Raw genomic sequence first — 27657 nt, 5'->3', positions numbered from 1 at the left:
AGGTTAGATAATGGAGAGGAATTATTTACCCTGAGGGCGGTAGACACTGGAACCCAGGGAGGTTGTGGGTGCCACAGCCCTGGCAATGCTCAAGGCCAGGCTGGATAAAGCCTTGAGCAACGGTGTGGGAGCTGTCCGTGCGCAGGCAGGGGGGTTGGGACAAGCTGATCTCTAAGGTCCATTCCAACCCCTCAACATTCTGTGATTCCACGATGTAATCATCCTTACGCCCCGGCAGGAGCTGGGCAGGCCCCTCTCTCACACACAGATGAATGGCGCTGTTTTGTTCCCCGTTTGGAGCCGGCCCGGGCACGCAGGAGCTCCGCGTGAGCAGGTGAGCGTTTCCATCGCCGGGGTCTGTGCCCGCAGCCGGGGTGCCCAGGGCTGGGCCAGGCGCTGCTTGTGCTGCCCCGGCTCCCCCAGCTGCTCTGTGTTCCATAGGAAGGACCTGTTCCAGAGCTCAGCTTTGGGTTTAGCTAGATTACTGCTGTTCAATGTGCAGGGCATGCAGGGGTTCAGAGATAACCAAGAGAATAACCTGCTCTGTCCAGTGCAAATGGTTACAGCTTGTGCAAATTCTGATCAGGTGAAGACAGGATTTAACCAAAACGTTGTAACAGGGAACATTAGAAAGGTGTGGCTACACCAAGTACTGAATATATAAAAATATTCAAATCCATATCATTAAAAATACAATTCCATGAAGAAACTTATCTTGCATGTATCTAAATTAAAAAATAATACTAGAGGTATTGTATCTTGGGTTTTGTACAAATTTGAGCAAGGAACTGTGCAAAAAGGCATTTAGATAATGCTTTAAAACACTGGTGGTTCTCACATTGTGTATATGGATGCTGCAAACTCTCTGAAGTGAGTAGCTTTTTCTGTATCATATGCATCTGGCACATCTCCTGAGCCAGATGGGACAGACTGTGTCACTCAAAAAGAGATGCAAAAAATCTGACACTTCATAATACAAATATTTTGTATCAGACAATTTTCTTCTTCATAAAACAAACAATGCACTACACTTCCCACACCCAAAAAAAAAACCTCTTCCAGACAAATAGGCAAGTGTTTCTGTTCCAGAAAACACTCAAAATCCTGATATAAAGAAAATAATATCCTGCTTTTGGTAGTTCTGGCATATGCATATATGTTTACAGAAGCAGGACTAGTTTCCCTTTCCCTAAATTTTGTTTTCTTTGAAATTACCAAACACCACTAAAGTAATTCTGAGGTGTCACTGCAAAAAGACTAGATAGTTCTGCTCTGTAAGTTTAATCTCCTACAAGCCATGTAAGAAGTTTTTTGAAAAGGGAACTTACAACACCTCACCAAAGCTTTCAGGACACAGGTGATCAGCCTCAGCTGCCTGACTGATCATCTCTGTGAAGAAAGAAGTCTGGCTTGCTTGACTCCTGGTTACAACTCCTTACATTACAGAATTAATTATGACCATAAACTTGCCTAAGACCATCTCTATTTACAGTTCTGCACTTGTAGGGAATAATTTTGTGGTAATAAGTTGGACAAATGTCAAGTCCATAAACTGGAGTGATGCAGAAATTTATGATCTGGTACATGGGTATTAAATATTAGTAAATATTGGTTTGAACATGGGATTAAATGTGTCATAGTGTGATCCAGGTGGTGTTGCTTCAGTGACATAGAAAATGGAGAAGTATTACCATTTTTTAACATGTGCTTTATTATTTGGAAGTCTTATACATCTGAAGTACTGTTATAAGGAGCACCTGGAGGAAGATCAAACCTATAAGCATGCATTTGAAAGGAAGAATAGTCTGTTGTTAATGAAATATTTCAAAGACATGGAAAACAAGCCTTTTTGTCTTAGGTTTACAGGATTGTTCCACAAAAATGCACATTAACCTTATCACAATACATACAAATATTGTGGATGAACAATAGAAATCACCACCCTTCCATATGAGATGCATCAAGAATAAATTGTTATCCCTTATAATGTCAGAAACAGAAAAGGCACCATAATAGAATGTTTAGAAAAAACTCAGTTTATGCCATTCTATTTTGATTCAAAACTGTAAGAATTACTGTCCCGACTTAAAACAAAAAGCCTTTCACACCTGTAAATTATCATTATAAACTTGTAAACCTTTACATTTTTTTTTCCAGAAGTATCAGGTGCAAATGCAAGGCAAATATAAAATCTATTGACTTATTAGATTACAAATACTACCCCATGAAAAAGCTGTAGTTACAAAAATATAAAAAATATTCTAACTCCCATTGTTAGATCTTAGTTTCAATCTACACTGCATTAAGAGTCCGAAGCCAGATCTGATTTGGACACATTCCTAGAGTAGGAAAGTGCTGTTTGTCTTATTTTCACATCATTATTCTGACCTCCTCCCACAGTTTTGCTTTCTGGGTTTGTTTTATTTATTAGTGCATATTAAGGATGCCAAGTAGTGGGTGCTGGCAGGTTGTATTTTTCAATGGATGGTAGCAGCGTAAGTGCTCTCAATGTGCTCTCCTCCCAGAAGTGCACCGCTCTGAGAAGAAAAACATCATTTTTTCTCCAATCCTCCGCAGTAGCTTTGTGTAGCAGCCATGCCATTCTCATCTATAACCTGTGACCCCTGGCAGGTGATTGAGAGGAATAAATTCTTCTGACAGGCCTCAGTAAGGAGCTGTGAGAAGCTCAGCCACTGCTGATGCTGGGTCATAGACAGGAGCTGCTGTGGTGAGGACAGTTACTGGCAGCATCCCGTCTTCCTGACATGAGAAATTGGCACAGCTTTATCTGGATGGTGTTTCTCTAGCCCTTGGCTTTAGTAAGCTGGATCAGCACGGGGTGTTGGACCAGTTACAACAGCAGCCTCACAAAGTGCCAGTAGACATTAAAATGAGTTTACTTCTAAATAACACTTTCAAATAAATGACTAGATTGAATGTGATATTCTTGGTGAATAAACTCTGTAACAGCTGAGCCTAAGCCTGACAAATGCTAATGCTTTCACATCTGAATGCCGAAAGCTCTGTTCCTTGAGCCCTTTATCAGAGCTAGCAGAAGGTGTCCAGCTTCCAGCTCTAGAGAAACAGAAGCTGTCCTTTGTTTTGCAGGGAAGCTGGCAGAGATTAGTGGAGTCACTCAGCTGTACTCCTAGATAGCCACCTTGTTCAGCTGGGCTTTGAGAAGCACTCAGGATCCTTCAGACAGCAGTAGGACTGTGGAAGATTTAAGTGTCAGCTGTACTTTCATTGTCTTTATGCTTGCTGAAAGACTTTTTCCTTTAAATACCTTCCTCTCCATGAGAAATCAGCCCCAGCATTTCTCCTGGTAACAATGTGTCAGTCCTTGCAAGTTCCAGCTGGATTTTGGCCAGCTCGAGGGGCTGTGTGATGTTTCCAAACAAATGCTGCCCACAGACAGAGCAGTTCTGAAAGAGTTGTGTTTTACCCTGCTTGAAAGGATTGACTGTACTCACATCTGCTTTGAGACATTAACTTACTCTCTCCCATGTGTATAAAAGATGTGGGCTAACAGGAGACTCCTGGAATTGTTATGGCAGGAAGTGCTCAGAGCTCTTACGCTGGGATCATGTGTTGAATAGCACAGGAAGAAGAAGATTGTACTCCTTATTATGTTTCAGTTTCATAAAAATATTGTTTAAGCAGACACCACATTCACTCCTCTGATCAAAACTGTATATTCCATTCCAGCTGTGCTGGGATGGCAGGATTTCTTTTCAGCAGAATTTCAAAGGTATCTGGACACATCTGCTGGAGGTTTTTTAAAATAAGCACACTGTCCCTACATGCTTGGTCAGGTTTGGAGAACACTTCACACTTAACAACAAAAACAACAGAAGTTAAACCAAGCAATGCGTATAATGTAGGAGTTTTGATTTTTGTTTAGTAGAATTTTAAGATGGGAAACAAATTCCTATCTAAACAATTGAACTTGGCATTTCTGTTTTGTAAAAAACCCACATGACAGTAGTAATTTTAATGAACAATTCCCTTCCCCAACCTATTGAGTCAAAAGTTCACAAATGTAACTTTCAATCAAGGCACAAAAACATTTACTGATTCTTTCACCACTTTCTTAACTTTCTTCCCCTTCCCCTTAAAAAAAAACAAACCTGGTGTAACAATGTCTTCTACACCAGACATAACTTTAATAGTCCAATAAGTTGTAGCAGTATCTGAGTCTGGTTCTACCTATTTTGAATTTAGTTAAATTAGATAAACAGCACATTCTCAGCACATCATTGTTCATTGTCTGCATTTGCCTTGAAGGGGAGGGGATGAGGGGGAAAAGCCACAGTAGTTTCATGCATATTTTTCAAGAAACTTTATGTGGAAGTCTTTCACTTTCTCCAGTAGGATCTTCAGCTTCTCTACTGGAGGAAGAATGGTAATTCTGAAAAATAATATTTAAAGAAATAAAAAAACCAACCCATATTATCTTCAGAACCAACTAAACTGTGATCTTTACACAATTCTTGATTAATCTCAAAGTACAGCAAGTAACGTGTTAAGTTTGACATCTTTTTGATATTATTCTCTCTTTTTTTTTGTATTTATACTTTAATTGAACTATACTATTAAACTAGAGCAATTTATTTCAAGGAATTTAAGAACTGTTATTTTCTGTTGAGTGGTGTAGATTATCAGTAAGAAATAACAGCAACTCAGTTTCCACTGTTGGGCATTTGTGCCAAATTATACCCAGTTTTTGAGCTTTAAGAGTTGTCAGTACATTTTTTCTTTAATTGATACCTGAGTACAGAAGCATTAGAACAATGCAACATCCCATTCTGCAGATTTTCATCCCTTTTTCCCTGCTGCACCCCCTGAAAATCCCATGGGGTGCGGGTGCCAGGCTGTCTGCACCACCCACAGAACACAATGGCTTTCCCACACTGGCGCAGGAATGGATTCTCTAGGTTTTCCCTGGAGCTGGATGTACCCAGGGGTCTGACCCAGCTGGCTGTGCTGCACAGCTGCCAAGGCTAAAGACACCTCTGCTCTGCTGCTTCACACACAGAAACAACACAGCAGAGGGTGAGGAAGACTAAATTCCCTGACAAATTCTAGCTATCAGTGGCTTGGCTGGAGCAAAGTTCTGTTTATTGGAAGCAAAAACAACAGTTTTGGTATTAGAATATTTAGCTCAACATCTTGTTTTGGTAAAGTTATACAGAGTCTTTAAGGAGCAGATTTATAGGGATGATACTGCATTTTTCATGCAGTTTCTCCCATATGGAAACACAGTTTAACCCCCTCCTCCCCACAAAAGAATGCAGGAAATTCTTTTGAATTCCAGAACCTACTTTAAAAGTAAAGTCTAAACTATTACTATTGTTTGTATTCCTGGAGAAGGCATTTCAAATGCCAGTATGTAAAAACAGAATAAAATTATGCCAACAAGCTGTGAAAACACCATAAAAACTTGTATAGCTCATCTAGCAGACCAGGTCTTTGACCTTGCTGTCAGTCCACAGAAACTGTCCAGTGGAAACTGAGCCAACATAAACAGAAACTAAAATCCTTGTATTTAATCAGAAGAGAAAGAACTGGGATGATACTTTGCTTACTGCTGCTAATTTGCTTTTTAACAAAGAGAATCTGTACCTGAAATGGTAGGTTCCTTCTCTCTGGCCAAATCCACTTCCAGGTACAACACATATTCCAGTCTCTTCCAGAAGTTTCATGCAATAGAACATATCAGGTGCCATTTTATGAACCTAAGGGAATGGATGCCTCGGAATTATTGAAGTCAAAATATTCCTAATATATAGAATTTCATGATTGCTTTTTTTTCCCCTGAAACCTAATGTTACATTACTAGTTTCTTATTCAATTTACTAAGGAAGATGAGGAGCAAATGCTGATGGGGCAGTTCACACTGAATTAACTAACAGTATTTCATGGAGGAACAGGGCTGAAGAACTTACACGAAAACTCACTTCAAAAGAAAAGGCTTAGGTAATTTTGTTATTCCCCTTGACTTGCTTGTAACTTTTGTCAGAAGTCTGAAAGTTGTACTTGGAAAAATCTAAGGCAGTGACATTTGATAAGATTAAATGAATTTGAGAACTGTGTGTTCCAGTTCTGTTGGCAGCTACTATTTTTTTCCCCCAGAATAATCTGCTGCCTAGGAAGTCCCCTGATTAATAACTATGAAAGGTTCTTAAATATGTACAGGTTATATACCTAATCAAATAAGCAGCTGAAAAACAGCCCTATTTTTGTTCTCAGCTGTGCTAATAAAATTCCCTTTACAAAATGAATATTAAAAATTAGGTTTCAGAGCTCTACTTAGGAACAGAAGGACTTCTCATTTATTAACATAGGTTACTGTCCCAAAGGCAAAGAGGTGAAATTTGTAAGGAAAGCTCCAGCCCTCTTTCCTGTTCCTGGTGAATGGGGCTTCTCTTGTAGGGTCAGTAGCACACTGCCACTCACACAAGTTGGTCTCAATCCAGGCATAGGCAGCAATTTGGAATTGCACAGGGCCACCTACTTGTGTGACTTAAACACCAACATCCTTGGGGACACTTAGCCTGGGAGCTGTAGCACTAGGATGAAATGATCTGTTCTGTTTTCCTCTCTTCAAATAAAGGTCATGTTATATTTAAGATTATACACAGCCCATGAAACACTGCTTTTATTCTCCATCTCTGGAATCAAAGTTCATCATTAGAAGTGGCAGGCACGGGTGAGAGGAGGTTAAAATGGATTGGGGTGAGAATGACTGACTGACCTTTGCTTCCTCAATGGCTTTGGAAGGAATAAAGATCCGAGGGAAAGCGTACATGGCTCCTTGAAGGGGGTTGCAATGAACTCCTGGGATCTTGTTAAACATGTCTTCTGTTAGTTTGGCTTTTTTGGCAAGATTGTTCAAAACAGATTCCTTCTCCTGTTTAAAAGGAAGATGTTCAGTTGGACACATTAGTAGTGTAGCAATAAAAACACCAGGAGAAATGATGATGTTTCAAAAGGCCTTCCCCAAATGAAACACTGGTAGGGCTTTGCTGAGCTGCTAGAGCAAACCATGTTCCAAATTCCAGTTGTGCTCTTAAAAACTGCAGTGCAAAAAGACTTTAGCAGGGTATAATTACAGTGTTGCAGACAGACAATAACCTGCAGAAGTCTCTATCTGTGTGCCCTCTTTTTACAGTCTCCTTCCTCACCATCTACTCCTGGCTCTTTTTAGAGACCATCTTAATTGAACCTTTGATTTGACTTGATAGGAGAAACAACAGAAGACTCTTTGGTCTCTGTGCATAATTTGAGTTCCCAATACTTAGGATAGGTTTGGGAAACGCACAGAAGAACAAGCATGTTATTGCTGACCTTTATGAACTGTGCATAAGATTCTTCTCCAGGTACTGGAGGATTCACCACAATATCCATGGCTGCTTGTCCTGAGACTGGAGGGCAAAGGCGAACAGAAAGCAGCTTAACGAGCTGTCCTTTGATTTCTGGGTGCAAGTTTATGACCTCCATGTAACCTCCTCTGTAGCCACATCTGTGACAAAGTGAACAGAAGAGATTGGTTAACTTCAAGCCTATAAATACAACAAAACAATGCAAATGATTGCAGAAGTGGAAAGACAATTGATGAGAATCTCACAATGGCTAAGATACAGCTTGTTGAAACAGCTGCCACACTGATATGGTGTAAGACGGAGCTGCACGACGTGTCATTAAGTCCTAGTATCCCATACAGAGATAAAGGTGGACATGCAGCTTCCCTGGTAGGCAAGTTAACAATTAACATGGATCTTTAATCTTAAGAACAAGAGCATATGGCTGTAGCAGCATACATTTAATCAAAAAATTCTTTTTCTTCCATGTCCTCCTCCCCAAAAAAACCAAACCCAAACATTTGTAATATCCCAGTGATTATTGAGCTGTTCCCTTGAATGTTGGAGGCCAATTTTCCTTTATCACATGTCCAGATTGGGACTGTAGGATTTCACCTTTGTGGGACTGAGGCATTAGGTGTCTGAATACACTTATTATTTGGTACTTTGAAAACCACTGAGTTAATCCATTACTCTGTGCTTGTTTTTCTTTTCTTAATAGTCTTTAGTTAAAATTAATAGAGGATTAATTATGGTGGATTACCTTCAGGTCAGTAATATGAAAGCGCTGTCCCACCAGATTAATGAGGAAGATGAAATAAAAAAAAAACTAAATCAGACTTACTCGCCCATGTATCCCTTAGAGGTGGAGTGAAAAGAGGCCAGCTCAACATTGTTATAGTACTCGGGTCCCATCTCATACAGAATCTTTTTGAAGGAATGAAACTGGCATCCTTCAGAGTACACATTGTCCTGGTAAACCTGAACAGTCAGAAGACATTAATGTGCTCTGTTCCCCCAACTAAGGATAAAACACGGCCTTTTAGAGAGGCAGATCTGAACTGCAGAAACAGTCCTTACACTCAAAACTTCAAAGCTGTTAGAAGACACAAGGTTCTTTGTTAAGTAATAGTTACTGTAATGATACTTTTTATCTGATGTGACCACATTTAAAGGCTGGGCCTTTGGAGAACAGAGAGCTTCTTTGGATGATCTAACCTTTACTTGTATGTTTAAATTGATTTTCCTTCTGTTTCTTCCATTTGAAGTGGTCTGAGCACCAAGTAGGTTTTTAGGTTTGTTCTTCCTTGTGTCCCCTACACTTTCTTCCTTGTGTCCCCTTGTTCTTCCTTGTGTCCCTGACACTTTCTGTCTAGTTCAAAGCCACCTGTTATATTGATCCTTTGATATTAAGAATCTTGCATGTCTTTTCATGTCTTTATATGATAACAGAGAGTCTGTTCCCTGTACTTAAAAATTACCACTACCACACATGGAACAAAATTATACCTCATATGAGTACTCTTAGCTGTGCTTTTGAGAGAACAGATTATTTCATTACCTCATCAGCCAGAAGAAAAAGTTTTTCTTCCCATGCAAAGTGTATCACATCTTCAATGCACTTTCTGTTTTGCACCTGTCCTGTAGTTTGATTTTTAAAGCAAGAAGAAAGTTAGTGGAGTGTACACATACAAATCTTTTCACCCACACATACTTAGATTACCAACTTTTCAAGAAGATATCCCTCTTCCTCAGAAAAGTGCTACTGAACTTTAGAATTCAGTTCACTAAATATGAAATTAAGGAGCATTTTTGGAAGAATTATGGTACAAGGTAACTTATTCCATCTCAAGCAAAGGGAGTGTGAGATACAGTAGTCAATCAAGGACTTACTGAGAGTACTCTGTGTATAGCTAATCATTGTAAATGCTCCCATGCATGAAGGTTAGGAGGGAGCTAGCTTCTCACCAACTCAAAAAGCTAAATTCTGAGGGAGGCTTGCCCCTGAGTTCTGCATTATTACAGTCATTGCCTCTCAGAAGCCAAGAGGCTACAGGCCATGCCAGAGGCTAGATCTTTCCTAAAGACCAAAAGTGACTGAAAGTCATTCCACAAGTCTGGAAAACTTCAGCGGAAGCAACAGCTTCAAAGGGGATCCAGTGAAATGAATCTTCTCCCTCCTTTCTGGAGCTCCAGGACACTGAAAATATGTATCTAAAAGTAAAGTCTGTCCTACTTCAAGCACTGATCTCTGGAATTCAGCTCGACATATTTGATATGTACTTAGGATTTGCCTGCAATGTCAAATGAATGAAAAAGGAAAGAAAATGGTCTTTAAACCTCTTCATTAAATAAAATTCCTACAGACCTGTGGGATTTCCAGGGTTGATGATGCAGAGGACTTTTGGATTGCAATATGCCTTAGCTTCATTCAAGGCACGGCGAAGTTCGTTCACATTTAGAGCCCAGCAATTTTCTTCATCCAAATAGTAGTTCACCTGGATAGCATCCAGTTCAGAGATGGCTGCTGAGTATAAGGGATACTGGGGAATAGGAATCATCACTCCTGTTCGGGATTTGCCACCTCCTGAAGTCAGGATCTTTAAAATTGCCTGGGGAAAAAAAGAGGAATTAAAAAAATAAAAAAGGTCACGCACAAGAATTAATAATAGTCTCTGGAATAAATTATTAAACTTCCTAAAAAAGTGTAGAGTTAAGGTGGATTCCTGTCCTAGAAGCAGATAGTCAAAGAGAGTTATTTATTTCAAGTTGCTTCGGGCTGAGTGAGGATGGTCTAAGCTTAATGGAATCCTCTCATGTCATAACTTCCAAAGATCATGCCTGATCAACTACAAAATTTAGGAAAACCATTCTGAGCACAAGGCTAGAGGGCAAGTTGGAAACAGGAATATCAAGATCATTATTTTTTTGCTGTGCCCTGTTGTAAGCAAAGAAGCTTTAGCTAATTCTTGCTTATTGCCTTCCATTCATTGTATCTCATTAACCATAAGAGACCAATAAATAAAACCAGAAATTAGAACTGGGGCCTGTGCAGATTCTCCCTTGGAACAGAGAAATCTGTTTTACATCAGGAGCAATTATGTTTTCATTTTCAAGTAACAGAACAGACCAAAGTCTGCATGTCTTGGGGTGGAAATAAAGGCATATGTAGCTTATGCCCAGAAGATACAGGCAGAAAGGTAATGTTTGTGCTAAGGTCACTCCAGACAATTTCCTTGTGCCCAGTGTCTGCGTGATGTGGAGGCTTTTTACATGTGAATTAAATAAAACAGTGCACAAGGGGCAGGAAGCAGAGAGATTTCTTGCCTTTATAACCACGGGAGAACTCTGAAGTACAGGTGCAATCAAAGCAAGCATCCTTATCAGCATGTAATTGGCATCTAAACCCAAAAATATCTTTTCTCTCAGCAGCAGTATCCTTTAGTTTCTTTGTGGTTCTAGTACAAAATCTGCTGCTCTGTGCCTCTCATCACATACTCAGCTGCTAAGCTAATGATTTATAATCAACATAATTTTGTACCCACCACTAGTATAAAAATACCAAGAATCCAAAACATATAATCAGGACTAAATGCATATTTAAAAACTCCTTAACACCCTCTCTCCCTTGAGGTGTGAAACAATAGCTCTTTTAGCTTTAGAAGGGCCAAAGAATGAGACTCGTTGTAGTGCTGGCTTTACATCAGTGGTGAAATCAAATCGGCATGGTGCAGATCAGATGTGCTGTGCTGCCATTCCTGACAAGCTGCCAGTGTCAAAACCTCTGGAAAGCCAATGGACTGCAGAGCTCCGGAGAGCTGCCTCTGCCGGATCGCTGTCATTCTGAGCTCTGCCACTAGATGTCCTTTAAAAAACCACCTTCCCCAACACACTGTCAAAGGCTGCCTTCACAAAAGCCAAACTGCTGCTGCGCTGTCAGGAAATGTGTCTCTGTAAAGGAGCGGTCTGATAGAGACTGGTATTCCTGTCTTAACCATCTTTGAACTTTGATTAAACACAAAACCGGAAGTTTTTCTCAAACAAACTAAAATACACAAAGAGAAATCAATCTTTGGGATTTTCACTGGCATTGATCTGCACTAGCAGAGTTTACTTGGAAGAAGAGCTGAAGTTTATTCCCTCTTCCCTCTTCCACTGACTGATACCCTCTAATCTTCAGTGTTTATGTGTCTTAACCACTAAGAACAACCATCATTTAGTCTGAATGCACTGAATCTTCTAAATTTATATTTAGGCACCTGTAGCTCATTTCATATTACCTCTACAGAAAGGTACAATTTATGTGGTTTTTATGTGTTTATTTTTGCACACACTTCTTAGCTGGCTCCTGACATTCACACAAGGGCTCACTGGTTTGTTCACAGGATTGGATATTCATTGAATGTGGCTTCAGCGTCTGCCAGATGAAACTCACAGGACTTTGTGAGACCAGAGGTTCAACAGGGATCTGTATTTGCAGAGGTAACAGTCTGTACCAAGAGGGACCAGGTTTCATTTTAACACTTACAGAAATGCCATCACTTGCCCCGGTGGTGAGGTAAATGTTATCTGGATCTGCAGGAACCCCTCCATCTCTTCTTTCAATATATGATGCCACATCTTCACGGATGCAATTTATACCTTGACTGGCAGTGTAGGATCCTGTGAAAAATACAGAATGAGATGAGAATTGAGTGCAATGTACATCAGATTTTCTGTTACCAGCAAAACTCCTGAGCTAGTATGTAAGGAGCAGTTTGTACATATGAGCCATATTTATATGGATCCCCAAGATGGGTTTGCTTTTTTTTTCCATGGAGTAGGATAGGGAGCTGGTTTGTTCATAGAGCAAAAGAATTAATTTGGAAGTAGGCAAAGACAATAAGTATCACTAAAATATAAAAATAGCACACTGGACTGGTAAAAAGAGTGTTTTCAAGCCTATTTGCAAACTGGAACAGCAATCCCTTTTTTACTATCTTTCAGTTGCTTTCTTTATGTTGGAAGCACTCCTGAATGTAAACAAACTCCTATTTAAGTAATGGGAACAAGGAACAGAGGTAGCACGTGCAATAGAAAGGAAAGTAATTTCTTTTAATCCATGATAAATATAAGGGTTTTATTTGCAACACGAAAATAACTAATCATTTTCTCCCACAGTCTGAAACCAAAAAAATCTTAAAGTGCTTCTCTCCTTCCCCCACAGCATCTCCCACAACCACTTTTCAGCAGAAATATCTAGAATCCCCATAATCTCATATGCAGTTTACAGAGCACAACTAATAATCGTAAATAAAATGAGATGTTAGATGCCTGTGTGCATCACTGCTGAGAATGTGCAACAAACAAAGAGTAAACATAAGCCTAGGTCAAGGAGAGGAATGAATTCAAGCTATGAAGCCTAAGACTGATGGACAAAGAAGTGACAAGTGTACATCTATTTTAGAACACTGTCAGGAAGCTGCAAAATCTTCTTTGCTTGTTGGGTGGAGTGGAATAATTATGCCCGACTTAACTGTTATCACTCAGTTATCTGCTAGTAGTCTGCCTGGTAGGACTTCTGTGAAAGCATGACTTAAAAAGACAAAGAACCTTTGCAAGCACTGCACAATTGCATGGGATAAAATGGTGAATCAGGGCACAAAGTTCCCTGATGTCCTAAACATTTACTTTTACAGGACTAGAAGTTAGATTGGGTCTGTACATGGGTGTTTGACCACAGCCAGGAGGATGCTGTTGAAGGAGGAGAACAAACCTAAGCTGTCCTTCTGTCTTGTGCTCCATTGGGTGCTGAGTCTTACCACTCTGAGGACATACAGAACATTTCATTGCACTGCACTTCTACACTTGTACTCCGTTGATGGCTTTGACTAGAACCCATGTTTGCACTGTGGGATGCAAATAAATAAACCCAACCCAAATTGCTGCATATATTATGTATTTTTATATACAGGAGAGATGTCTCAAATGCCTGGAAAGATATTCCAATTATCCCACATGCATAAAGTAAGTGATGTCAGTAGAATCCCAGAGTGTTTGGACACAAGACAAGCTGAGGACACATCTGAGCCTTCATACATGGCCTGGGAGTAGTGAGACTCAAAACCATGAGTAGGGTTTTGCCAAATGGATGTTCATTGGAAGTGAGGGCATTCTAGTTCACTTCCAGAGGAAATTTCATATTCATATTAACTTTACAATTAATACTTTTAAATAGGCTGGTATAGATATGGGTGCAACACCTCAAATGGCTTTGACCATATGTAGTGATTCCACCTTTGTGCTGAATTATCAAATTTGTTGAAAAATAAGGTTTTGAACACAACACAGCGGGGCCAGTTTTTCATGTTTGCTTTCTCACAAGAAAGGCAATTTTTCCTTCTCAGCCATGAAGAGAACAGCAGTAAGTTGTCAGACTACCAACAAAGTGACAGGGGTGACTTCCATTCAGCTGCACGTCCCTGTGCCTCTGGCTGTGTGTTTTGGGAGGCTGAACAGAGGCTGATGAGCTGCAGAGGCCAAGAGGAGGGGCTGACACACTGTACTGGAGCCAGGGAGGGTGGACAGGGAGCAGAAACCAGTACAGCACATCAGTAAAGTCTACAGTGGTTCTAGTTGTCAGGAATTTAGAGGTACAGTTGTTCTTGGCATAAATAATTTCAAAATTAAAAACATTTAGACTCCAGAACCTCAATTTAGCCACTGAAATGAACAGTGTATTCTGTGTTCAGAATTATCATCTTATATGACTACTGCAATTGTTTCAGGCCTACTTCCTCAGAATCTACTGAGCTAACAGAAATTATGGGAAAACCGTGATCTTCTGAAAAAAAAGGAACATACTTCTGAAATATTATGCAAGACTGAATTCTTTATAACATGGGGCTGTGGTGTCCCATGCCACCATGCCCTTAAGGGGAAGGGAGCACCAAGGGGTCAAGACTGCTCTTTCTGAGAACTCCTTCCACATCCCTAAATTAGACAATCACTACAAAGAAAGACTGAGTCAAAATTCAAATGTATCCCTAGTAACTCCTATGTGCTGACAGTACTATGTGGATTTATTGTTCCAAAGACAAGAAAGGGATCCATTAAGCTAGAGGAACTTCTCAGTTTTGACAAATTTGTTTTTAATTGTCTACCTTAAAAGACAAACTAATACAAAGAAGGTGAAGATAAAATACATTCTGTATTAGGCTGTGTTGTTAAGAATAGTCCAAGCTTGAAATACTGCTAATGCAATCACTGTTTATGTTTTGTTTATTTTATTATGTTTTGTTTATTTTATTAAGTAAATATACCCGTGCAAATAGGAACTGCCATCACAAAGATTAAGAAATATGCTAATTACTGTAATAAGTCCTCTGAAATGTCATTGTTTGCCTACTTGAAAAAAGGTAAGTGTGCCAGATTCTTTGCTGCACCCAGCAGCTGTAGCAGTATCTGCAGAGTAGAAATTCTCATGGCATTTGCCAGGTACAGGTAGGCAGCACAGTCACTAGATGAGAAATTGTCTCTTCCACTTCCTTTCTACTGAATATGCAAAGTTTGTACTTATGTGGATATGACATGTGCACTCTTGTAGGAACAGTGGTTGAAGAACAGAGCTCTGTAGTTCTTTCAAGAGTTATTTTACCTTGGAGAAACAGAGCTTTGACCTTCAGTTAAAACTATCTCAGCAAAGTAAAAGACTTTCATCAGTGTAGCTTTCCTTTGGCAGAGGATTATCACCTTGGAACCTGAGTTCCTGATACCCCAGAAAACATACTTGAACTGATGGTTCAAAATTAGGTTCCAGGAGTGTGCTCTGGATCAGCTGAGATGGACATATATTGTTTGTTGACACCAGCATTACAGGGACAGTGAGCTCCTTGGCAGAGAAACAACTGGAGAAGGTAAAAACTGTAAAACCCTCCACCTAGTCTCAGTAGGAGACAGAGCCCTGGATTAAGAGATGTCATACCAACAGAACAGAGCTTCATTAGTACTCTCTGCCACTTTCCTGGCACAAAAACTGGATTAAGAAATGTCATACCAACAGAACAGAGCTTCATTCTCTGCCACTTTGCTGGCACAAAACCCCCTCAGCATTCCATTTAGAGTTATGCCTAGATGTCAGTGTGGCAAGGGATGTATAACCCTCTCCTCTGTGACAAGTCCTACCAAAAATTTGCACCACTGGTCACCGTCTGCAGGTCACACTGCAAACCTGCCCCCATCAGCTGCAGGTGTTGAACCACCTGTGCTGCTCCTAACACCAGAACAGAGCCTTACCTAAGCTGTTTCCTCCACAGCCCTGCAAGATCCGCCTGGCGCGCTTTTTGGCGTCTTCCGGAAAGCTCGGGCTGTCCAGCAGGTTTGGGTACGTACACAGGGCCACTACCTGCAGGGCCAAGAACAAGTCAATTGGCCACTTTTCAGTGGTTAGTTTAAGTTGATGATATTATGTTAACTTCCCTTGGAAATGAAGATCACAAATACTGGCTAATTAAAAACACGGGTTATTGAGGAAGAGTTTGCAGTTGTTTTTTTAAAGGGTTGTTCTCACAGAAGAGAAAAAAATCTTATCAGGTTCCAAGTTAAGCTGATAAAAACAGTTCTAGAATTATTAACTATTTGTATTACAGACAGTGAAGATTCCAGGTGAGCTAAGCATAGTGCAAACACAATAAAGCACAGTTAACTATTCCTATGTTATCTCTAAGCAGCTCTATCCTCCACTCTTTGTGTATTACTAGCTCACTTTTATTGACAAGAAATCAAGATTTTAAATATGGAACAGAACTGAGAAATACAATCAAATTTTGAAGGCATAGTGGCATGTTCTAATAATCCTTCCACAAAATAACTTCTAGTTCTTACTGACTTGAATTCATGGGAAATATTTAATTAAAAAAAGAAGTGGTGATATAGAACATAGTAAAAGTAGAAACACAACCCAGCAGAATTAAGTTAATGAAGGAATGTAAGACACAAAGAATTGAGAGGTCTCTCTTGAGATCAGCTTAATTTATTCCAGTCTCTCTCATTTTTATGCTCAAATGGTGTAGTATGGATAGGCTGTTGTCACCTTGTGGGGCAATGACAATGAATTAATCCATGTGTGCACACAGTCATGGGGAGAAAGGATTTCCCATTTTATTTAATAACATTGAAATAACATGTAATACATTTGAATAATTGATAAGAAGTCGTCTCCCTAGTATGCTGCATAGCTCCATTTTATATTCTCATCACCTGGACCCTCAGTTTGATAAGGCTTCAGTTTGTCCTGGAACTCTCTGAATTTACATTATTATAGACAGAGGAGTTTACATGAGGGTGTGAGGGATACTCAGTAAATAAGATAATACTCACTTTATCCTTGTGTTTCAGGAATAATGTACAAATATGAATTCTGTTGTAATCTTTCCTAAAAGTTAACTTGCCAATTAGCTTGCCCAGAGGTAAAATGTGCAAAATGAGATACAGTGCAAGTAGTTGAACCCAGCTACGTGCAGATTTCAAAGTATTCTCTCAGATGAAGAAAGGCTTTTGTTTTTTTCTTTAAAGAGAACCACTTCCTTTCTTGAAGAGCATTATTGATAATGAATGTGCTGACTGATAACACAGAAGTGGCAGGAAAAATGTGGGTGGGGAATGATATGGAAACTAAGGAAAGCTACTGTGTTACAAGAGGACAACCAGCAAACAATAGGACTTTGGCTCAGAAATGAACATTTAAAATTCTTTACAAAAGAACTATTTTAAGTCTAATTGCATCTAGGGAATCAATTATACTAATACCTATATCAGACAGCTTTAAGGCATTCTAATAAAAAATGAATAATAATATTTTATAGTAGTCTTACCTGACGGAGGAAGGTGATTGGTCTCTGTCCCATTGCATGTGCATCTCCAATGTTGGCTTTAATCACTTCAGTAAAAGGTTTTTTGATTCCCTAGAAAGGAATCATTCAGAATGTTTTGTTAGGGCTGTAGTAGAAGATTCTTTTTTAGTATTTGTTTTGTGGCTGTAACTAAACAGTGCCTGATCTCAGAACAACTACAGTGTTTAATATAAAGCTTAATGCATTTCTTATACAACACTGCCAGGAAATCTTAATGGTTACAGAAATTTTGTTGACTGTGACACATTTTTAAATGATAGGCTGGCTTTTATTTTTCTGCTAGCTGCAAGTAGAAGACTGACTTGGCTGGAAACTACATATTGAAGTAGAAAAGATGAAAAAAAGACATTTTGAATTGTCAGTATTAGAGCAACTTCTTTGCCACCCAAGGGAGGGATGGATCAGTCAAAAAGCAAAAAAGAAAACCACCAATAAAAGAAACCTCAAGACCTTTAGTTCTTTGAGTGTAAAAACAGTAAAGATACTTCTTGCTTATTTATTTTATACTTAGATTAAGTATTCCTTGTATGATGGCCCCACTTTTCCATGTAGAAATGTTTCACAAAATATATCACAGTGAGACTCTGTATGATAAACAGGAAGTGCTAAATAATCACCATGAATATTTAAAAGCTTCCTAGTCTCCAAAATCTGAACAGACAGCCATTTTTCCTGTGAGAAACTGAATACATCATGAGAACACAGGGAAAGAAATTAATGAATGTTGATTAGCAATCACAGCTCTTTAAAAAGTGAAACAAAATAAGGGCATCAAAAAGGCAAGGCACTGACTGATTGAAAAAACTGCCAGTGGTTTAAATAAAAAAGATTAACTGAAAGTAAAGGCCAACATTACAAGAAGAATAAGTGAGAGAGGCAATGATAAATTTAGAGTTGTTCTAATGTATATTTCAGAGATAGTAGGGAGGCATCCTAACAGTGACAGAATTGTCACATGGACTAAGGAACTGCAAAATCAGACTGATCAGTTTTCTGTAGAAAAATACCTATAACATATTACCATACCTATATGGCCTTACATTTAGCAGAAATTGAAAAAAAATCACTTAAAATAATTGAAAGTGACATAATGAGTCCATCAAATCATTTGCTTTTATGCTTGTTGATCTAAGTGAGCCCCCAGATTAAGAGCTGCATATCAGCTCTAAATAAAAAATTAGAAATAGGGATGTCAGATAGACATTACATTTATCTGAGGCTGAAGTTTAGTAATTTATAAGTAATGCAAACAGCTAAAAATGTGTTCTCTTAAAGCTATCTGGGGTCCACTGACAGCACAACACTGTTTCATTCTAACCACAAATAAAAAGGAAGAGAAAGGTGTATGTAGAAGAACAAATTCAATTTGCTTGAAATGAAGAAAAATCCCCTCGTATTTTGGTTGCATTTGGTCCTTGCAGAATATTGAAACAGTTCCACTAGATTTGCAAAGTAATACAAATCTGTTAAGGAATATGGATGATACTTTCTTTGCCTAAAGTTAGGCAGTCTGAGAACACAGAAACATGAAACAGAAATACTCCAGTTTATCAGATTAAAACCAAAACAAACCAATTCCCTAATAATAGAAATACCTTACATTAGACTAATTAGATTTTTTTGCTCACAAATACTGCTGTGCTCTGCAATTTAAAAAAAAAGCTGCTTCTTTGGTTAGTGAAATGCTGAAAGGAACCTGGCATTTCATAATGTACTTGTGGAGTTTTTATAGTGGTACAGACTTTAAAACAAAGGTAACAGACCTTTTTGGTGCCTATGTCATATTTATCACAACTAATGTTGGAGCTTATTAGCACTGATGCCATTTATATCTTTACTAGGGCCAAACTCAGTGTTCTTCCCATCACTGCAAGTATAGAATCAACACCTACTCCACAAACCCCACACTCCCTTTGCTTCTGAAATGATGGATCTGGAACAAATAGCAAACCATACACAATAGTTCTTTCACCATAAAATCTGGTTAGAGAAGGAATGCTGTATTTTCTGTGTGGTACACACAGTTCCCACTTGGGCTTAAAGGCCCATGGTTCTCTTGACTAATTTGTATTTCTTGGTCTCAGCCACAAGAGCTGTTGTCTTTTTTGTCTTTCAAAAGAGAAATGCTTTTAAATAACTGGAGCCTTTTCCCTCCCTGACAATGAGATAATACCAGCTTTAGAACTGTCTTCATGAGACTTGCCTAATCTCTCCTAGTGACATCTATACAAAAATTGCTATGACCACTTAGTATTTTTCTATTACTTGATTTCCAGTCTCTCTATGGGAAAAAAAAGAGTGCCAGAAGTTGCTCAGATTTAGTTTAGAACAAGAAGTGCTAAACAAGTTCTTTAAAAAAAATCTAAACAAGTTTTTTAGAACAAAAAGTCCCATCCTACCGTTTCAAAAAGAAGGAACAGAAAACAACAACAGGCAAGAACAAGTGCCGAATGTTAATGGGTCAAAGTCTCAAAGCAGGGCTATCAGAAGCTGGCAGCAAGGGGAGTCTAGACAGCGCCTGAGACTCTGCAGGTGGGTTCAAGGCAGAATTCTGCTCAGACCCTTCAGACAGAGCAGCATCAGTCACCAGCTACTTGTGTCAAGGCTTCTCCTGTGGCAATGGGTGTGGGCATCCAAGGGGAGGGTTATGCCAAATACTTTTTGGAAGATATGTGGAAAGATCTGTATGAAAGGAGGAAATGTGAATGTCATGTTGATAACCTCAGTATCAAACTGTAGAGCAGCAGGAAAAGGCTGCAACAGGTCATAGATTTATTTCACTGCAGAAGGCTAAGCAGTCTTTAACTATGTCAGCAGCACACCTGAGCTGAGACAAGTTATGTCCCTGCAAGCCAAGGAACACAGAGCGGGACAGGAACTGGGCCACTGGAGTTGTTTTGCTCTCCTCTAGGGATCCCCCAGCACACTTGCCAGTGTGCCATGGCCTCCCTCTGTCTGGGTGCAGCAGGCCTGCAAGGTGTGCTCCAGGGGCTGCCCGGCCGCACTGAAGCTGGCAGAGCTTTGCAAAAGGGAAGCTTGCATAACAGGAGCTCTAATAACAAACTCGTGAGCAGTAAGTTCCAGATGGATTCTCCTGCCTTGTGAAGAGGGTATAAACCACATCAAGGAGGAGAAGAAATGCCCAGACCTACAAAACAAGCTCTGCCCCAGCCTCCTGCCTTTGGCGGCACCTCACACTGTGCTCACAACGTGATTCAGCTTCAGCTCAGAACAAGGCCAGGCTCCTGCCACTCCTCTGACAGTATTAGCAAACAGATCCATGACAGTAGGCCTTTTTTAAAGCTGTAGAAGCCATCTTGCACCTCCACATGTAAAAGAGAAAATACGAAAATATATACTGTCTTTTAGTAGCCATCTTCTGGATAATTAAAGGATTTTAATGGAATAAAAGAATCTTCCAGGATTTGGAATATGCTCTTTGGAAATTACTTCCTTCAACTGTTACTTCTGTCTCTATGCTTTTTTAGGAGAACTGCATCATTTAAGAAACCTGATGAAACCTGAAGCAAGCCAGACACAATTATTCTAACAACTGTATCTAAATATCACACAAAGTTGGGAGAAGGGACTTTTATACATGAGCAAGAACTCACTGGTGCAAAGTCAACAGAAATCTTTATGCTGTTAACCAGGTTTGGGGAAGCTTCCTCTTCCCCTAGACATCCCCAGAGCCTCAGGAAACCCATCAGGAAAGAAGAACAGCATGAAATTATGAGCTGTCTCTCAAGGAAAGAGTCATGATGCAAGAAGTGTTGGGAGAATTGCTTGATCAAAGAAGCAATGTGATGCCAGAACACACACCACCCCAAAGAACTACATGAGGGCAATGCCCTGCCAGAAGCTGCTTTGTCTCTTAGAAGTTTTAGTGTACCTGGAGGCTCCCTTTACAAAGGTACCATCTGACAGTGTTGGCAAACTCCAAAATACCACCGTGCCCAGAAAGAGTAAAGAATGGTACAAACTGACCTGACACTGTCTTTGTTAAATCTTCAGCAAATTTCAAAGGAAAACCATCACTCTGGAGAGAGCATGTGTGGATTTAGTAGTGGCAATAGGAAAGAATTGAAAAGAGCTCCCTTGAGGAGGCCACAAAAATGTGAGCTGCTTTTAATCCCAGAAGAGAACCGTGGTATTACAGCTATTTCTGAATTTCAGACTTTGCCTGCTCCTGGCTGCTCCCAATTGTTTCATTTTCATCGCCAGTGCTTTGTGCCTCCTCTTGATGGTTATCAGGCAGTAACATCACACTCTGAAACACTGTACTGTTTCCTTGAGACTGCTTTTGCTGTGACTTGCACAAACAAGCTCTACAATCAGAGCTGGCAAACCCAAACATTTCAGCATAGCTGAGATCTATGCTAAAGTAGCCAAGTTACTTGCTTGCTTTTTTCTCTCCTCCTCTCAAGAGGCCAAGAAAGCACTGCCCAGAGGCCCTTAACTAATAGGGACCTGAAGACCTGAATTAGCATTCCAATCTTTTTATTAAAACAGCTCACAGCAGAAAAATAAACCTGACCTGCTTACCATGGATTAAGGCTTTGAGTTCGTATTATGCTTGTGTAATTCAAGCTGACATGAGCTGTTTTGGGGAGGAAGGAGAAGGCAAATTCTGGATTTTTATTCAAAACGGCAGTGATGACTTGCATGCCCCTCATATCACATGAGACAATGGGTGGGACTGACCATTAATTGGCAGATCTGATTCTGAGATTACAGAACAGGACACATTGGTCGAAGTGGATTTGCATCCAAAATTTTTGCCTATATAGATAAACCACTAGATTTCATAACAGAGTTAAATGACAGAATTAAAATAATGCTCATTAGAAAGTGATTAGACATTAAGACTCTTAACTTGGAGAGTTACTGTAAAAGGTCTATTTTAGAATAAATGTTGCTAATGTATTCAACCAGAAAATATCAAAAACTGGATTCTGTGGGTTGTGAGCTTCTGAACACACGATTTTGATAATTGTACTCTTGAAACCAGTTTTCTTTCACCTTCATCTCCAGTAGTTTTTGGTGTCTTAAAAAGCATGGGTTTTACTACAGATTTATACTTATGTATGCAACATGTACAGACAACTGAGGAACAACAGTTCTGTCTTAATGAGGTCAGATGCTCTTGCCTGGAAGATACTTCCTTCGTGTGCACACAGTCACGTATTCAAAGCAGAAAATTATAGGATGGTAATTTAACCTTAACATCTTTCATTACTGGGTATACCAGTCAATCTTGTATCTTTTTCTTGGCATGTTAAATTATATTTCTGCATGTCATTGTCTAAATTGTGTTTTATCTTTCCAAAACTTCCAGGGACACAGTCAACTCACATTCACAATTAAGGCTGGATTCCATGTCAGATTTTTTCTATTCAATTTAAAAGTCTGATGAATTAGTGAGGGGACAAAAAAAGAAAAAAAGCTCTACAGTATTTTAACCAAAATACTTTAGCAGAAGCTGCCTGAGATTTCAGCTACCTAAGTAGAAGGATTTTGGTAGTTTTATTGTCTAAATAACAATGTAGGGAGTGAACAAGTGGCTTGAATAAACGTGAAATAGTTATGCAAATGAAAAGCGTGGGCACAGGAGATGAATGTACAACCCTTTTGCTGTAAAGGTAGCAGAAAAATAGGGGCTTTAGTGTATAGAAACTGTAAAATGCCAGTGAAGGCCCATGGCTCCAGGCCCAGGGCTGGGATGTGTTACCCACCTGTGCAGTGTGAAGGAATTGCCTACATGCTACCAATATATCCCTGCACACCATCCCTCTCCCCTTTTGCACCCTACAATTCTCTTTCAGTAGCTTCAAAGTTTGGAAGGACCTTGTGTGCCTTACACTGGGCCAGGCCCTGCTTCCAATGCCACCTGAGCTGACCTGTGATCCTGAAATGCTGTTTGATATGCACGTCTTGCAAGGAGATGTAAGGCAGCTGAACCTGACACAGATCTCGACATGGTGTACAACCCAATCAGGAACTGGGGAAAAAAGGAGAGTATAAGTGAAATGTCAGAGTGACAGACATGAAGGGATTTTCCACAACAAGGTCAATTAAAATTAGTATGAATGCAAAGCAACAAATCAGGTATGTGTCCTGCCTGTGTAAAGATAAGTTAGTTTGTTATTACTGATCAGGTAAAGAGAAGAGCTCTTAGAGCTTGCTTTATTCCTGCATTGAATTTGTATTCAGGAGCAAATTTCTCATCTGAAATGTAATTGAAGTCAACACTTGATACAATGGCCACTTGTTAGCAAGTCTACACAAAGGGGGTAGAAAAAAAGGTCTTATTTGATTGAGTTCTATTTAGAGTGTAATCCTTTATTAAAATATGTCTGTGTTCTAGCTTGCTTTAAGAAGTTGCCAGAAACACCAAGGAAAATGGTTGGAATCAATTCTTTGTCATCTTAGTATGTCAGAATTAGCTGATTGCTACCAACAGCAAAGAGAAAGAGAAAAAGGGTTTTTACTTTCAAAGTATGACACAATTTCAAAATTATGAAAAAAAGGCTCAGGAAAGTAATCCAATCACTGATTTTGCATGAAGATTTCCATCTTGAAAGACTTAATGTAGATCAAAGACCTGATTTTCCACCTAGATGAATACAGGACACAAGCCAACAAAACTTGTGAAATCCAGGTACAGCATGCCCCACCTGTATTGGGCAATCAATCTTAATCTGCTTTAATTGAGTATTTTACTACACTGGCTTAGTCCTAGGCACAAGAGCTAAAACTAATGCCTCACTTTTATTAGTTCTTTTAAGGAATATCCCTTCAGTTGTCCAGTCAGAGACTTCTTGAGTAACATTTTAGCCCTTATTTCTGTGTGCACTGTGGAGTTACAGCTGCTGTTGTGATCATTTGCAGTTAATATAGAGAAGCAGCAAGTACCAGAGAGAATAACAGAGGAGTGCTCTTTGGGATCTGAGACAGCAGAACAAACCTGAAGGAAAATGAAAGCTTATACTGTGCAAACAGCTTCAAGTAGCTGTTTTATAGTCTCCACAACAGCTGTATGAGTATTAACAAGTATGAAGAGTAACCAAATGGAACAAAGTTTAAACAGGGAAAGCCTCTATCACATCTGATTACATACAATGGCTGCATTTAGGGGCTTCTAGTTCAGAAACAAATCACCTAAAGGCATCTGGGCAGAAGAGGATAAATGCAGATTTACTGCCATTGCTTCACCCCTGCCTGTTCTTGTTACCCCCAGCCACTGCAGTGCTTCCACCTCACACCAGGGAGCCTGTGCTCTCCTGCCTGTGCAAAGCTCCTTCCCCATCAGATACAGAAGAGTGATATGGGGCAATTCTTGCTGTTAGTGAAGAGTGGCTGTGGATCTAGAGATGCTGTGGGGCATCTCCTTCCTCTTCCCTGAACTGGAAACTACTTCAGCCTCTTCTTTTTATCCAACAGTGTTAATTCTGCTGGCAGTGTCTGGCCTAACCCTGTGAGTTAAGGTTGAGAGGGACAGAAAATGCTGTACAACTTAATAAAAAGGAAACAAAGAAGTGTTATTAATGTGTGAGCACACAGAATTAAATTTCAGACACACACACACAAAACCCAGACAATTAGATAACCTACAATACTTTACTTATAATGAACCTAGGTATTACTCAACAATGTATGCTTTCACAGACAGCTTGATTAAACAAGAGAATGAATAACAGTATTTTTCTCAGAAAAGCAAAGAGGAATGAGTAACTTGAGAAGTGTGTAAGCAAGTAAAGGATTTCTACTGAAGTTGATTAGTGTTCTCAGCAGATACACTGTCTCAACTTTTGTAGTAATTTTGTCCTCTTTCCCTGCCAGCTGGGAGGTTTGTTTGCCTTGCTTGTGTTAAAGCATAGTCACCTCTAGGAATGCTGGTAGCCATTATCAATGGCAAACATTATTTTATGAGACCAGTTCCAGGAAAGAAAAAAAAAAAATTAATGGAAAATGCCACATAAGTAAGCACAACACTAAACTGACATAAAAATCTTTTAATAAAGTAATTGCCAATGATTTGCTGTTATATTTTTTCAGAAGTGCACAGTAGATTATTCTTTCTGCCAGTGATTCAGCTGGTAACTGGAGTAAGCAGTTTGGGAGGAGTTTGTGAAGGGCCTTTTATATTTGTTTTGTCAAGTAATATCTCCTGCTCTGTGATGTTAACTTGAAAACAAACATACTCAGTGAGAACACTGGAAGATTTTATACTCTGGAAAATGCATCCACTAGGGAACCTAATTGCATAAACACAATGATACCTTTATAAACAAGTTTTATGGCAAAAATCAAAACAAATGTTCCAAAATTAATTCTCCATCACCACTCTGAAGTTTTAAAGTGAAATTCTAAAAAAAAAAAAAAAAAAAAAAAAAAAGCTGTTTGTAATAATTATTGAGTTAGACATAAATAGTTGATGCATATACTACAGTGAACTGAAAACATGCTTCACCTTCTAAAACAAGGGGAACCAAGTAACATTAAGACCAGAGAATTAATCTCTCATGGTTAGAATTGCTGTAGCATGATTTTGTTCAAAGCACTTTACATGAGCTAATGAAAATGGTCTTGCAGCACCTGTAATAAGGTATTAGAAAGACTCTCTAAAGCAGTGACAGCATGGAATAATATCTAAAATTATAGAAAAACTACTCTGCCAGATGCTTCATCAAAAGAAAAATAAGTGTGTCCTTGTGATGAGAGGGGAAGCTGTGGTTTGAACAGTAGAGGCAAAAAGCCATGTCTGTATTGCTAAGGGGGGGTTCTTTATCTTTTTTTCCAATACTCAAGGAATAAGAAAGAAATATGAAGAGCAAAATATAAGCACTGACTGATTTGGACGCTTTATTTAGCACATATTGGCCCAGACCCTTAGGATCTGCTTTATTTTCTGATCTGCCAAAGAGTACCAACCACCTACAACTTTGGGCAGCGTTACTGAGTGTTTGTGCTCTGAAGGTTTGTCCGGAGCACATTATCTGGGATCTCCTTGGCCGATCCAGAGCAGCGCCGGGAGAGCCGGGCCAGCTCGCCTGTCAGGAGCCCGGTGCCTCCCTGCCCGGCCAAGGCAGGATCTCTAAAATCCTCACGAACGACTTAAATGCTCTGTCAGTATGATGAAAGCTGGTCACTCACCCCCTTGTATAACACAAAGGACACGGGATTGCAGCAAAGGGTCAAAGCGGCCGGAGAAATGTAAACCGTGCTTTATGGGGGTGTCCCGTATCTGCCTTAGGCAGCCTGTGACAGCAGATAAACAGTAGCCGGCCGGAGGGTTCCTTTGTTTCGCGCCTCTGCCGCCTCCCGTGGGAAGGGGCGCGGGGCCGGGGGTGCCGCAGGAGCGGGGCCGGGGCCGGGCACAGCGGGGCCGGCCACGGCTCGGGCCAGCAGAGGGATGGGGAAAACGCTGCTGTGCTCCGAGAGTTTTTAACTTGGTAGGAAGCCCTGCAGCGGCACTAGTGGTGCCTCCCTCCCGCTTTCCCGAGGCTTCCACAGGGTCACGTCTCAGCCCCGCGGGGTGTCACGTCCCCTCCGAGCCCCGCGACATCCCCAGCCGGGAGCGGCGGCGGAGGAGCGCCCGGGGCAGCGCCGGTGCGGCTGCGGGAGCGCGCCCTGCCCTGCCCTGCCCCGCCCCGCCGCCCCTGCCTCACCTTCCGCAGCTCCTTCTCGATCTCCCCGGCTTTCAGAACGATGGGGCCGCGCACCGCGTATTCCACCGCCTTCACTTGCGGGTTCATGGACTCCAGCGTCAGGATCTTCTCCCTGCTCGCCTTCTCGTTGATCTTCACGGCGGAGGCCTTGGCAGCGCTGCTCCAGCGCACCGTCCCCTCCCGCCGGGGACCCCGCGGCTGCCGGCCGGCCGCCAGCGAAGCGGCGCAGCGCAGAGCCATGTCCGTCCTTCCGCCCCGGCAGCCCCCCGGCCCGCGGCCGCACAGCCGCGCCGCAGCTTGCCTGGCAACCAAGACAAACCGATGCATGGTCGTTCGGGCAGTTCCCACAACCAGATGAAGGATACAAGTGCTGGGGATCGGTGTATTTTGTAGCCGGAACCGGGCGCTAGTCAGATGCACGCGAGCAGGAGGTGCGGTCAGGAGAAATGCCGAAGAGCTGGCACAGTTACACGTACACGCTCGATCCTCTCATGTCCAGATCCCGCAAACTTAACTGCAATGGATACAACTGATCTTGCAGTGCTGCGATGCCACCACAGGAGCAGAAATAGAAAACACCATTGCACCCGAATAGCGCTGCAGTCCCCTGCCCCGACAGAAGTGCCCGCGCTAGTGCTCTGGAAGAGTCCCGGGCAAACCCATCCTTTTCCCAGCCGGCGCTGGCCCCGGCCCCGGGGCGTGCTAAGGTGTGATTGCACCAGCCGGGCTGCG

General features: G+C 40.7%; 1 protein-coding gene across 1 annotated transcript; it reads right to left on the bottom strand.

The window, feature by feature from the left end:
- Positions 1–1687: 1687 nt before the first annotated feature.
- GPT2 (glutamic--pyruvic transaminase 2) lies at positions 1688–27657 on the bottom strand. The gene is made up of 11 exons (XM_041400920.1): positions 26926–27657; positions 17216–17305; positions 15639–15747; positions 11893–12026; positions 9733–9976; positions 8926–9005; positions 8209–8345; positions 7351–7525; positions 6758–6913; positions 5626–5738; positions 1688–4411 (listed from the first exon to the last, which is right to left on the bottom strand). Exons 1-11 carry the CDS (start codon positions 27250–27252, stop codon positions 4321–4323), a joined length of 1656 nt encoding a protein of 551 aa, XP_041256854.1. The 5' UTR covers positions 27253–27657; the 3' UTR covers positions 1688–4320.

This window comes from Onychostruthus taczanowskii, unplaced genomic scaffold, assembly GCF_017590055.1.
Source record: "Onychostruthus taczanowskii isolate IOZ18803 unplaced genomic scaffold, ASM1759005v1 scaffold18, whole genome shotgun sequence".
NCBI lineage: Eukaryota > Metazoa > Chordata > Aves > Passeriformes > Passeridae > Onychostruthus > Onychostruthus taczanowskii.
Note: the sequence above shows the minus strand (reverse complement) of the source record. Positions and strands in the feature narration are given on the sequence as shown.

What these genes read in the sequence shown, in the direction of transcription:
- GPT2 (XM_041400920.1), bottom strand. Translation starts at nt 27,252, where the DNA reads ATGCATCGGTTTGTCTTGGTTGCCAGGCAAGCTGCGGCGCGGCTGTGC. An exon ending in CTGTGGAGGAAACAGCTTAG is followed by an intron (nt 12,027 to 15,638) that starts GTAAGGCTCTGT and finishes TATTTTTCACAG; the next exon opens with GATCCTACACTGCCAGTCAA. An exon ending in CAACCCTGGAAATCCCACAG is followed by an intron (nt 9,006 to 9,732) that starts GTCTGTAGGAAT and finishes ATCAAACTACAG; the next exon opens with GACAGGTGCAAAACAGAAAG.